General features: G+C 40.7%; 1 protein-coding gene across 1 annotated transcript in view; it reads left to right on the top strand.

The window, feature by feature from the left end:
• Nucleotides 1-14,783, top strand: part of clec16a (C-type lectin domain containing 16A) — a 153,346-nt gene that overhangs the window by 123,054 nt on the left and 15,509 nt on the right. Inside the window, exon 23 of the mRNA XM_036589270.1 lies at nucleotides 9,255-9,401. Within this exon, the coding sequence (XP_036445163.1) occupies nucleotides 9,255-9,401 (147 nt within the window). The remainder of the gene's footprint in view (nucleotides 1-9,254; nucleotides 9,402-14,783) is intronic.

Below are 14,783 nucleotides of genomic sequence, written 5' to 3'. Positions count from 1 at the left end.
TTTACATGCTCACTACAAGTAATCAGATGCAAAATTACATGCATGCGTAGAGAACCACTTAGTGTAGACGTTACCATGACAACCAGCATCACGTGAGTCCAGTCAGAGTGAGACGAGCAGCAGTGAGCAGCGCTTGTGTTTTTAATTGCTTTAAAATGATGTCAGACTCAGGAAAACGTCCTTCACACATCCTTATTAAAGAAGGCCGAGAGGAAGACGTCGTGTTCTGAGACACATAAGCTGGACGTCCGTCCCACCGCCGTCTTTTAAAGATCAGAGCAGAAACTTCGTCTCCTCTGCAGACCAGTTTTCTGCTCCGCCATGTTGAACGGTATAAACTCTCACTATGACGTGACGAACATGATCAGAACGGACTTAAACTTTCCGATAGGGAATGTAATCAGATACAGGCGTTTACACGGATATTATTCTTCTATTTAACAGATTATTTACAGGATTACCCACCTCGATCAGTCGGATAGAAACTGTATCCTGAATGGCCTCAATCAGACTAGACTATTCTGATTGAGGTGTTTACATGGACGTATTCTATTCCGATTGAGCTGTTAGTCGGATTATTAACGGATTATCAGGCTGCAGGTAAACGTGGCTAGTGGTGGTGATAGGAACCAGACGTCCACCTTTAAAAGCTCCCTCAGAGAAAGTTATTACGTCACAGGGTTATGAATTCACCGCCTGATGACTGAGACACTTTTTTTTAGCAATAGTTTTTACATAGGAAGGGTGTTTCATGGCAAAATAGTCCCCAAAGAAAACTTATTGTTTCAGATTTTCCACTATTTTCCCATCATTGCTGTGGTAATAGAGGGGTTGCTAGGATGTTGCTAGGTGGTTGCTATGGTATCTCTGGTGTTTATTATAGTGTTGCTAGGTAGTTGCTGTGGGATCCCAGATGGTTGCCAGGTGATTGCTGTGGTATCCGATGTGGTTGCTAAGGTGTTGCTAAGTGGTTGCTACACTATCCCGAGTGGGTGCTGAGGTGCTGCAAGGTGGTTGCTATGGTATCGCAGATAGTTGCGAGGCTGTTGCTAGGCGGTTGGTGTGGTAATCGAGGGGGTTTGCTAGGATGTTGCTAGGTGGTTGCTATGATAACCCAGGCGCTCATTATGGTGTTGCTACATAGTTGCTGTGGGATCCCTAATGGTCGCTAGGGTGTTACTACACGGTTGTGAGGCTTTTGCTAGATGGTTGCAGTGGTAATCGAGGTGGTTGCTAGGATGTTGCTAGGTGGTTGCTGTGGTATCCCAGGTGCTTTTTATGGCGTTGCTAGGTGGTTACTGTGGGATCCCAGATCGTCACTAGGATGTTGTTAGGTGTTTGCTATGGTATCCCATGTGGTCGATAAGGTGTTGCTAAGTGGTGGCTATAATATCCCAAATGGTTGCTGGGGTGTTGCTAGGTGGTTGCTATGGTATTGCGGATAGTTGTAAGGCTGTTGCTAGGCAGTTGCTGTGATAATCGAGGTGGTTGCTAGGATGCTGCTAGGTGGTTGCTGTGTGGTACCGTCGATATCTTGAAAATTCCTTTGCAATGCACAATCGCTAATATGGCATAAACCTTCGTTTTTAGTCATATATAAAGGTACGTTAAGGTTGCGTCTAGTTTAATAGTATAGAAACACTCAAAATGAAAAAAAAAACAAAAGTGGAATATTGTTTTTTTTTTTATCTTACATTTTTTACTAAAATCATGTTTTAGATGCCTCATTTTTGTATTTAACTTAACTGCAAATTTGTTGTTCCCCTCAAAAAAAGAAAAACATTCACAGCAACAACCTGAAATGACGTAATGCAGGAAACACGATTAGATTTATCATCAGCATCTGGTGCCTAACTTTAATTATACACGTGAGTGAAAGGTTTATATTGAGTCACAGCTTTTTTTTTCTGATCAGATCAGAAGTTTGTTTTTGTTATAATGGTGTAACTTTATAAACAGCAGCAGGGCATTAATGACTGACTCTGAGCTCAGAGGATTTGCAGCTTTTAGCCTCATGACACACAGTGTCTGCAGCCTTTTACATCCTAGTTCTGTTTTCTCCAGAATTTCAGGAGCAGTTCTCCATCTCAAGGCTGCGGTTTTTGTCATATTGTTTCACTGAAATTTCAGCCCTGCTGCGTTTGTAGCTTCCTCTGAACCTGACCGTGGTCTTTCATCGAGATCGAACCTTATTTGTACTCCAAATTTCTCCTTTTCGGTCTCAGATCAGTGGAGTGAGTTACCCCCGAGGTTTTAAGTGGAATCTGAGTGCGAGAGCTGCGATGCCTTTTCAGATGAACAGAAAACACGCACACGTCCTGTTTGTGACATCTTCTGTGAGGCTGTTAATGAGCAGAGAAGGCTTATCTCGTGATTTACATCTCACTATGGCCATTTTACGTTACATGTTCCATTTCACCGCTGGTTCTTGTGTAAATGCCAGTGAAAATATTCGTCATTGTCATTTTACTTGACGTGTATCTCGGTTGACGTTCTTAATAGATATTTATCTCCTTTTACTCTGTGAGTTTCTGTTTTGGCTGGAAATGGAGAAGCTGTGTGGTTGAACACCTTCAGTGGAGCTCTCTGGTTATCGTGTGATATCTGTGGTCTGTATATCAGTTTTTCTTTTCATTGAAGCAACTATTAGGTTTAGGGAACTCGGTGAATAATTTGCGTCCTTTGGTCACCTCATATGACTTTGTGGTTCCCAGAACTGTTGGTCCCCAGCCAGCTTTTCTTAAATACCTCTGGTGTCACCTCACTGGCCCGCTTGCTACTGAAACCTTGCTGATTCATCGCTGGTAAACCTTCACCTTTATCATACATGTTCACTGTTTTGGTAGTGCCAGATCACCACCAAAAAGTACCAGCATGCAAAAAAAAATCCCCTGTCAGTTCTTCAACAGTGGGGGTGTGTGTGTAGCGGGGGCTTTTTACGTTAATCTGTCTGTATGTATATACATATATATCGCTGTTGTTAGAAGAAAACTTCATATCTCCATAATGGTAACTTTACAGGTGTGTGTATGTATGTATATATATATATATATATATATACACACATACACACATACATGCATACGTACATATATATATATATATATATATATATATATATATATATATATACTTACATTCACATATATAGACTTGCTCTGAGTGACCCTATACCTTAATTATGTTTATTTTATTAAAACTAATGATTAAACATTCCATTTTGGGACTCTAATAACAATCATAACTCTACCCAGACTTTACCAAATGTGTCAGTAGTGACTGTTTCAGTGACAATTTTAGCTCATTTTGAGCTCTGAAACTCAGCCAGTACCTGACCAGCAAACACAGCTCTGAACAGCTGTTCACACAGAAAATCATCATATTTTACATTAAAACACTAAAAAGTGCTGAACTGCAGAAAATATGACGATTCTTAATGTTCCACACTGATTTTCAGACTTTGGGACACATTTACTTCAAAACAATGGGATCTAACTGCTCACCATGTGGCCATGAGCGGCAGGGATGCAGCCTCACTTCCTCCTCTGAAAATGCAAGGGCGTGGCTAAAATAAGGCTCCACCCACAGACTAAGAGTTTGTTTTTTGGTAGTAACATAAAAATGTGGGACAGTATTTTTTTAATGTTAAAGTTGATGTCATGGTGAATCTAAATCTTTCAACTACATTTTAACAGAAATCAAATCTTTGATTTCTCACTGTCCACTCTATTAGACTCAACTGCTGCTGCACAGTTTGTGTTGGTCATCCTCTAGTCCTTCATCAGTGGTCACAGGACGCTGCCCACAGGACACTGTTGGCTGGATATTTTTGGTTGGTGGACTATTCTCAGTCCAGCAGTGTCCAGCAGCACTGCTGTGTCTGATCCACTCGCTCCAGCACAACACACACTAACACACCACCACCACGTCAGTGTTACTGCAGTGCTGAGAATGATCCACCACCCAAATAGTACCTGCTCTGTGAGGGTCCATGGGGGTCCTGACCACTGAAGAACAGGGTAAAAGGGGGCTAACAAAGTATCAGAGAAACAGATGGACTACAGTCTGTAACTGTAGAACTACAAAGTGCACCTATATAGTAAGTGGAGCTGATAAAATGGACAATGAGTGTAGAAACAAGGAGGTGGTCATAATGATATGCCTGATGGGTGTATATAATGTGTACACATGCGGTTTCAGGTAAGTGTGTTGAATTGTTTGTATAGGAGAGAGCTCTACAGCTGTAAACCCTCTTTAAACAGTAATTTCCTAAATAACCCAGAACTGAGTCTGCCTCACTCAGCTGCTCTCCGAGCAGTGATTTGAATTATTGTTACTGGTAACTATAATTTTGCATTCTTGTTCCTTTTTCAGATTCCAGTTAATAGGTGCATAAAGCTGAATGGTTTCTTATCAGATTCACTGGAATAGACTGTGCCTGTTAGCAGATCTGTTTAACAATCGCTTATAAAGAATCATATATCAGCTGATAAGATGATAATGATGACTGCTACGGTGTTTGGTTGGACTTTCTTAATGAAAAGTAGAAAGTGAAACAGTCAAAACAACACAATATGAGCACCTTGTGCTGTACAGATCACAATAAAAGAGTAGCAAAGTCAATAAATGTCCTATAGGTTTGTCTGTTTGTCCATTTTTGCTAAGGCTGTGTTCACATTATAAGGCTGAATAGGCATTATAAATCATATGATCTTATAGATAATACGATTTTTGACCTAATGTGACACAGAACTGATGTTTTCAGAGCTGTTTGGACACACACAAAAAAAAATCTGAGCCACTTTTATATAGCTCTAATGATGAAGCTGAGATCTGCTCAGAGTGAATTATCTTGGCCGTGAAGGCTCATTCTGCTGTTTAGTTAGTGTACTGTTCGTGACGCACATAGTTCTTTGATGTGACATTATTGTTTATAATAGTATTAAGTGGAGCATGTGCTCATTTTAATGCCAAGAGAAAAATTCTGAGCATTTACCGAGGTAAAAATCCAAAAAATGCCTGGTATTTTGTTTTTAACAGGGCTGTTTCGAGGGGTGGGCGGGGCCTAAGGCCAGTCAGACTATACAGGGCACATCTGCCTTTTTAGATTTGACTGTGAACTACTGCACAACATCTCACTGACCATCCAGGCCTTTTGAGCAGAACAGGAAAACCAAGGAACAACACAGGTGATTGGGTGTTGTATATGGGCTGGTTTGCATATTATGTGCCACGCGGCAATCAGATTTTAATCTGACTAACCGGAGACGCATTTGATTACCAGTGAAAATGCATGTGGATAAAATCTCATCGATCCAGATACAAGTTAAAAGGACATTTCATGATGTAAGTTTGCCCACATTAACAGCAGATTTGGGTCGTTTGCCAACACGACTGTGAAAGTGAATCGCGTGAATGTGAATTTAGCCTAAAGGACTCGTTATTTAATGATTTTTATACAACAGTTAGTTCCGGCTACGCAAGCTGATTGGTTGAGAAGCGTTCTTACCGTGCTGTTATTTCGCCATTTCACAAACACTGTGTCACTCCGCTGAGACGCTGTTGCTAAGCAACGACTTTGACAGCTGTATGAGACGCTCAAGACATTTGAACGTTTTTACTTCTTACTTTGCCACAAACAGAAAATGGACACTTTTTTTTAGATCACATTTGAGCGACAGCCGATTTGGTCAGACTCTGAAGAGACGACACTAAATTAACTTACAGCCAAACTAAATGGGCTGTAAGATGCTTTACAGACTGGCTGGAACAAAACAACATTAATACTGATCTGGCAAAAATTGACACAACTGAGCTGAACTTGATATTGCGGCAGTTTTATGGCTCAGTCTGATTTGGTCAGACTCTGAAGATCAGACTGCACATTTGGCGAATGGTGTTGGGTTCATTTCTGGCTGATTCCAGGTTGTTTAGCTGTTCTTCTGTCACAGCTGCCGACTGAAAAGCTGCTCAGTGGTGATGACAGTTTGGGAATTTAGTGTAAGGAGCTGTAGAACGATCTGCCGGCTGTGCAGCGAGTGGGCGGAGCTCGTTACTCTGACGTAGCAACAAGCTGCTCGTTAAGGAACTACAATTTGGTGAAGGAACTGCGAACATTAAAACATATTAAACGCCGCGTTCACGGCCCAGTTTATTAATTTATTACTTTATTTATTTAACTGTTGTATTAAAGCAATAGAACACTCGAGGAGTGTGTTATCGCCAATAACATCACGGCTGTGATGATCTACGGCGATCAAATCACAGCCGTGATGTTATTTCACAGTAACACACTCCCTCTCGGGTTCTATTGTTTCAGCGACAGCTTGAAGCAGAACGATAATTATGTGTTCAGCTTACTCTGTTGAGCCCTATTTTATCACTTCATGTTGTCAAGATCACTGTTTCTTAAACTATGCGGACGTGTTACGCATTGATATAATATTAGAGTTGTTTTTCTCTCTGACCCTGTGTACTCTTCCTTGTTTTATTTATATCTGTATTGTAACCTGATAAGTTCTTATCCACATGCATTTTCACTGGTAATCAAATGCGTCTCCGGCTAGTCAGATTAAAATCTGATTGCCGTGTGGCACGTAATATGCAAATCAGCCCATGTACAACACCCAATTGTCTGGCTTCTTCCTTTTTTTTCTTCTTCTGTTCAAAAGACAGGGGCCTGGGTGGTCAGTGAAATGTTGTACAGTAGTTTATACAGTTATTCACTGTCAAATCCAAAAAGGCAGATGTGCCCTGTATAGTCTGACTGGCCCCAGGCCCCACCCACCCCTCGAAACAGCCCTGATAAAAACAAAATACCAAGGATTTTATTTTGGCAAAACATTGAGAACAAGCTTCTTTTAATATTATTATATGTGATTGTAATAATCTGTTTGGAGTCAGTTTGTGTTTATAAGCAGGTTTCAGTAAAATGAGGTGTGCAGGAAGGAAGTCTTCAGACTAAAAGAAAGTAATATCACTTTAGGAGAGTGATAGCCCAGCAGAGCCTCACCTTACTCACTAATTAACTGTGTGTTGTTGTTTAATGCACAGATAATGAAATACACGTTGAATACGTTTTTCCTGATACAGGTCATGATCATGTGTAGAGGTGAGGCAAGTTATTCACTGATGCCTGTTCTACCAAATTAGTTCAAACTGCTGGTAAAAAAAAAAAAAGTTAGTATTCAGACCTTATATAGACACACACACACACACACACACACACACACACACACACACACACACACACAGTAGCGCTGTTGTTGGAAGAAAACCTTGTATCTCCAAAATGGTAGCTTTACAGGAGAAGGAAGAAACATGCTCTACTTTTAATGTAAGTCAATGGAACCAGAATATATAATATATATATATATATATAATATAATATATATATATATATATACACAGTGGTGTGAAAAAGTGTTTGCCCCCTTCCTTATTTCTTATTCTTTTGCATGTTTGTCACACTTAAATGTTCCAGATCACCAAACAAATGTAAATATTAGACAAAGATAACGCAAGTAAACACAAAATGCAGTTTATAAATGAAGGTCTTTATTATTGAGGGAAAAAGAAATCCAAACCTACAGGGCCCTGTGTGAAAAAGTGATTGCCCCCCCCCATTAAAACATCTTTGGAAAGCTGAGTTCAATTTCCCTAGCCACACCCAGGCCTGATTACTGCCACACCTGTTCTCAATCAAGAAATCACTGAAATAGGACCTGCCTGACAAAGTGAAGTAGACCAAAAGATCTTCAAAAGCTAGACATCATGCTGTGATCCAAAGAAATTCAGGAAAAAATGAGAAACAAAGTAATTGAGATCTATCAGTCTGGAAAAGGTTATAAAGCCATTTCTAAAGCTTTGGGACTCCAGCGAACCACAGTGAGAGCCATTATCCACAAATGGCGAAAACATGGAACAGTGGTGAACCTTCCCAGGAGTGGCCGGCCGACCAAAATTACCCCAAGAGCGCAGCGATGACACATCCAAGAGGTCACAAAAGACTCCACAACAACATCCAAAGAACTGCAGGCCTCACTTGCCTCAGTTAAGGTCAGTGTTCATGACTCCACCGTAAGAAAGAGACTTGGCAAAAATGGCCTGCATGGCAGAGTTCCAAGACGAAAACCACTGCTGAGCAAAAAGAACATAAAGGCTCGTCTCAGTTTTGCCAGAAAACATCTTGATGATCCCCAAGACTTTTGGGAGAATACTCTGTGGACTGACGAGACAAAAGTTGAACTTTTTGGAAGGTGTATGTCCCGTTACATCTGGCGTAGAAGTGACACAGCATTTCAGAAAAGGAACATCATACCAACAGTAAAATATGGTGGTGGTAGTGTGATGGTCTCGGGCTGTTTTGCTGCTTCAGGACCTGGAAGACTTGCTGTGGTAAATGGAACCATGAATTCTGCTGTCTAAAAAAATCCTGAAGGAGAATGTCCAGCCATCTGTCCGTCCAGCAAGTCCACCTCTGAATGGCTTAAGACAAACAAAATTAAGACTTTGGAGTGGCCTAGTCAAAGTCCTGACCTGAATCCGACTGAGATGCTGTGGCACGACCTTAAAAAGGCGGTTCAGGCTTGGAAACCCTCCAATGTGGCTGAATTACAACAATTCTGCTAAGATGAGTGGCCAAAATTCCTCCACAGCGCTGTAAAAGACTCATTGCCAGTTATCGCAGTCGCTTGATTGCAGTTGTTGCTGCTAAGGGTGGCCCAACCAGTTATTAGGTTTAGGGGGCAATCACTTTTTCACACAGGGCCCTGTAGGTTTGGATTTCTTTTTCCCTTAATAATAAAGACCTTCATTTATAAACTGCATTTTGTGTTTACTTGTGTTATCTTTGTCTAATATTTAAATTTGTTTGGTGATCTGAAACATTTAAGTGTGACAAACATGCAAAAGAATAAGAAATCAGGAAGGGGGCAAACACTTTTTCACACCACTGTATATACACGGACTATGTTCTGATCTATTTAAATCCAAGGTAGCGATAGTAATAAGCTAAATATATTCCCAATCACCATTAATAAGGTATTTTGTATTCTGAGGTGTCTGTCCCGAACCCTAACCCCTAAATTTACACTTGTGGTTTACACTTTGGTGTCCCAAAGTCTGCCTGCTCGCTTTCGTCTCAGAACGCCCACCAGTGGCAAATCGAAGGCTGCCTGAGCAACACTATGCATATTTTCGCCGGCGGTCTGCGCGCAGGGTAACAGATCTGTGTGTTGTTTATGTTCCTGCAGGTTTCGCAGTGGCCCATGTTGCCCAGCACAGCCCCTCGGCCCTGTGCCCCCCCTCCCCCAACTCCAGCTCCAGCAGCAGTGCGGGTCACTGTGACTCTGTCACCGCCAGCAGTGCGTCCACGCAGTCCTCCGCACAGAGCTCGTCAGGTAACGCGCCGAAACATATATACACAGATAGCTCATCACTTTCTGCTTTGTAATGCTGCTCTTGTGGACCCCTCTGTCTGTAAGACACCGCACACCACCACGCTGCATTCCACGCTGGCGCTTTGCAGCTCCCAGCAGTGTCCAACTTCTCAGCACGTTACAGTGTGTCACTCTGCTGTATGATAATATCGCATTATTTTAAAGCCATATGAAGATCACAGAAAGCCATGGTAGATCAGTAGATGTGACTTGAAATGTGCGCAGAGGACGGCAGCCAGTCTTTAGGATAAACAGACAAATATTAATGGATAGATAGATGATGGGTGGATGGATGGATGGATAGGTAGATCAATAGAAAGATGGATGGATAGATGGATGGATGGATGGATGGATAGGTGGATCAATAGAAAGATGGATGGATGGTTAGGTGGATCAATAGAAAGAGGGATGGCTGGTTAGGTGGATCAATAGAAAGATGGATGGATGGATAGGTGGATCAATAGATGGATGGATGGATGGATGGATAGGTGGATCAATAGAAAGAGGGATGGATAGGTGGATCAATAGAAAGAGGGATGGATGGATCAATAGAAAGATGGATGGATGGGTGGATGGATGGATGGATGATCCTGAAGGAAATATAGCAGTCACACAGCACAGTTATAATAATAAGGGTGGTACAATATGAAAAGAAGAATATATGCAACTAAAAATATACAGAAATATGCAATAAGATCCATCCTGAGATAAAAAGGCAGTGCAGTAATGAATGATGTACAGTAAGGTGTCCTTATGTGCAGACAGATAAAGTAAACCTGTGATTTAGCATAAGAGATTCAGTCCTCATCTATTGTCTTCCCTCTTCTCTCTTCTCTTAATGGTTTATTACCTCAGTTAACGTTTCTCTCAGTCTTTTTTCTCCTCGTGTATTTCAGCCTGAAAACAGTGAGTAGTAGAGCTGACGCCAGACGTAATAAATTAGGGTGAAAGTTTTGTTTCTTTAAAATTATTTTGCTCTCGCTACAGCAGCGCGCTGCTACATGATGCCATGTGATGTGGTGTGCAGCGACCTCACACTAATCGCATTGCTGTAAAACCCCACCACTGAGTGCTGCATTCACATTACCACATTTTGCCTCCAGTCATGTTAGAAGTTTGCGGTTCACGTTGCCTTAAAATGGACATGACAGACTGATCTGATTCAGAAAAGCCTTCATTTTGGTACAGTTAATATACCAGCTAACTCGCTTAACATGGTAGCAAAGTAAAAGTGAACATAATTATATCAAATAATTCTGTACTCATGTAGAGAGGTTTGCATTCAGTCACTGGTTAGACTAGCATGTATGAAGCCCCGCCCCTTCAGAGGTCGACACAGACAGAACAGTAGAGTTTAACTTTGCATTAAATTTTGCACAGGAAATGTATTCACCCCCAAAAATCTGCCTTCCACGCTGTAGACTGGGGTTCAATCCCCGCCTGGGTAAGCACCCTACACTATACCAATTAGAGTCCTTGGGCAAGACTCCCAACGCTACTTTCACCTACCTGTGTACAGTAAATACAGTAAATGTAAATGAGTGTGACTGGCTCTTTAATGTGACACAGTACTTTACTCTCCGCTATCTGTATTTTCTCCTTTATCAATATGATGTGAAGGGGAATTGCAAACATCAAAGCCAGCTAATTGCTAAAATTATTCATTTCCAATAATTTTTATCAGTGTTATTGTTAACATTGGTTAGTTGTTGCAGCCTGACAGTAAACTCTTCAGTATGTGCTGCACTCGCCGTTTTACACGTTTGTTATATTTAAGCTCTGCGAGTGTCGTAGTAATTCTCTTATTTCATTGTTAAGTTTGGGTTGGAAATTCTTGAAATGCTCAACAGAAAATTATCCAGTCAGGATTGTTCTTTCTGTTGTGTCTAGGTAGATACAGATAAGCGAGCTCTCCCATTGGTTAGGACTTCAGGGGCTGGACTGAAGGCCTTACACGTTAGATTAAATACCAACATTTTTAGGACGTGACAAAGGAATCACTTTGATTTTCGCCAATTTTGTGAGAGACAGTTGAGTTCAGTTGTTAGGAATGTAAAACAGCGGCGGCAGCTCTACGTCAGAACTCTTTACTGATAGAGTCACTGTAAAACTGATACATACAAGTTCACACGCATGTTAATATCTGTTATAAGCTTCTAATAGAACATATGGAATGATTTCTATAAGCTTCAAATGTCCATGTTTGATCTAGGACGGAAAAAAGATGTTCATGCGAATCACCATTAACGTACTTTTAAAAATCCCATGGGGTGCTAGCAGAAAATAGCATTATTGTAGATAGAGCTGCAACAATTAATCAATTAGTTGTTGACTATTAAATTAATCACCAACTATTTTGTTAATCGATTAATCAGTAAAAATTCTCTGATTCCTGCTTCTTAGATTTGAATATTTTCTGGATTCTTTATTCCTCTGTGGCAGCAAACTGAATATCTTCGGGGGTGTGGTCAGAAAAGACATTTGAGGATGTCATCATGGGCTTTGGAAAACACTGATCAACGTTTTTCACCTTTTGCTGACATTTTATAGACCAAACAACTAATCGATTAATTGAGAAAATAAGATTAATCAACAGTGAAAATAATCGTTAGCTGCAGCCCTAATTGTAGAGCAGAATTTTTGACATTGTTTTTGACCAAATTTAGACATTTGTGGCTTGAAATGCAGGTCAAGCTCTAATACACACTTCACCACTGAGTATATTAGGCATGACCTCACAACCCTGATGCAGTTGTGACTTTCTGAAAAGGTCAAGACACTGTTGACCTTTATTGTGTACCCGTAGTGGTCACCATTTGAGCCACATTTTATTTGTCATCTTCTATCAGCTGTATGTGTGCGTGAGTTCACAGTCTGCCTCATTTGATCTAGTGTTATTCCTCACTGTGCCAGAATCTGACGAGAGTGAAATATGCATCTGTTTTGCCTAGAAAGTCTCTTCTTTGAGGCAAATTGGTTCCTAGAAGTTATAATGTCCTTCAGATGTTCAGTGTTGCCTTTGGCTAATGTTACTTTTTTCAAACAGGTAGATATAAATATGGAAAGCAGTAATCCTTCATTTGTCAAGTTAAAGGGAAATTCCACCAAAATTTCAACATAATTGTGTGGTTAAGATGTAAACAAAGTCATTCAGAGTGTTTTCATATGCTACTTTCCAGAGCTGGAATTGTTCACAGTGGTGGTGATAGGAACCAGATGTCCACCTCTAAAAGCTCCCTCACAGAAAGTTCCTACATGAAATGGTTATGAATTCACTGCCTGATGACTGAGACACTGTTTTATGATAGTTTTGAGGACATTTGGGCTTAAAACATATTACTTTGAGGCAAATAGGCTCCCAAGGAAAATGTCTGTTTCCAGATTTTCCACTATTTTACCATCATCAACATATAAAAGCTGGTGGTTTTGGATAGTAAATAAAAAGAGTTGTTTACAGCGAAATCTGAATTGGTTTAAGTTTCTCTGCAATGAGCCATTTCACATCACTCTGAATGGCCTCCCCAGCCACTGAATTGCACAGAAATTTAGAAAAATTGGTGGAATTCCCCTTTAAGACTATACTAAAAGTGGAACTGAAAGGTTCTGCCCACCAAACTCATCCGGCTTTCCAAGAATTCCATGGAAAGCCCGACATAGGTTCTCAGAACACTGCCAAAGGATATTAAATGAGCTGTTACTTTTTTCCTGAGAACTGAGACGAGCATCTGAAAGGCCTCGTCCACAATTAGAGTGGCCAGTGGAGCTTCTGACTGGTTCAGATTCGACGTAGTGCTCTGAAAGCGTGCTATTAATCAGTGCGTGGGCGGAGCTGAGTCTTACTCTGTCATAGCCGCTCCCTCCCACAGCTGTGAGAAACCGACTGGTGGTCGAGGAGTGCGGTTTTGGAAAAACCTGAAAGACTTTCAACATCTTCACACCACAATAGCCCAGGATAGAACCTGCAGTGTCTTTTGAAGCGATAAGCGAGTGGTGTTGTGGCTTCTGTGAAGTCTCCTACAGATTTCAGTCTCTGAGCTGGAGGTGGTTGACTAATTCAGATATGGGCCTTTTTCTTCTTCTTCTTCTTCTTCTTCTTCTTCTTCTTTTCTCTGGTAAACTTCCTTTTAGTCTCTGAATAAATGTAATGACCTCAGAGTTCACCATAACTGAAGCAGAGTGACCTTTAAATTTCATTCTTAAGTGTATTTGTAGGCTTCCTCCCTTCTCTGGAAGCTGAATCTGAGAAGAAGAGCTCACAGTAAAAGCTGCAGAGCTGCCAGCCGTCACTCTTTTCTCTTTAATTCATGGACATGTGATCTCAGGCTCACTCTGATTTCCATAACTAGACAGTGGCCCTCATTCATTAAAGTTGTACACGGTCAAATCCGATCATGCAAATCACATAGACCGTTCTGTGTTTCATCTTTGGCGTATCCGTACTCTCGTCCGGTGGAAGTACGTGCAGGTTTGAGCGTAATATTCATATTTGCACAGACAATTACTGTACATGTTTTTACTCTGCATACCTTTTGGAACAGGTCAAATGCAGATAGGACCTTCTAATCCTAAGAACTCACCCTCTGCTTGGAATTATAAGGTTCTGGCAAAACATGAAAAAAGCTATGGGAAAGCTAAGAAACAGGAACAGTTTACTCATAATTAGTTTTAAAACATTAAATTAGTGTAACAGGTGTCTGCATGTATCAAAAAGTTACATTTAATGCTTTCTGTGACATTTTTATGACATTTATTAGTGTTATTTATTTATGTTTTATGACAGGGGTCGGCAAAATGTGGCTCCAGAGCCACCTGCAGCTCTTTTACTGCCCTGTTGTGGCTCCACAGCTGAATCAGATTTGTAGGTAAAAATAAAATAATCCTCCTTTACAGTAAAATAAAGCTCTGCTGATCGTTCAGCACAGTTTAACAATAAATGGTCTTAAACTCTGGAGTTAATGTAGAACTGCTAATTCACCCTTTAACCCTGAAGATCAGCGCAGGCTGCTGGTCACCATAGCAGCACAGACAACAATCTCGCCTAGCTAGTAGCTAACGAAATGGCAAAGGGAAAGATTTAAGATGAACATTGATAATTTGGAGATGAATGGACTTATTTACATTTATAATCACTCCAGCTGGTTTCCTGATACGTTTAATCTGCAACAAGAAACTGACGAACACAAAAAGTTGCAAAAATTGAAGTCAGTTTCTCGTTCGCACCAAAAAAAAAAAATTCACTTTTGGAAAAGTTTACTACCAGAGATGCGAGAAAAGCAGCTAAAGCAGAGCAAAGTGAGTCTGCGTTTTCATTTATATTTTTATCCTATACTAGCACATTAGCAC

The sequence above is a fragment of the Colossoma macropomum genome, unplaced genomic scaffold (assembly GCF_904425465.1).
Source record: "Colossoma macropomum unplaced genomic scaffold, Colossoma_macropomum, whole genome shotgun sequence".
Lineage (NCBI taxonomy): Eukaryota > Metazoa > Chordata > Actinopteri > Characiformes > Serrasalmidae > Colossoma > Colossoma macropomum.
Note: the sequence above shows the minus strand (reverse complement) of the source record. Positions and strands in the feature narration are given on the sequence as shown.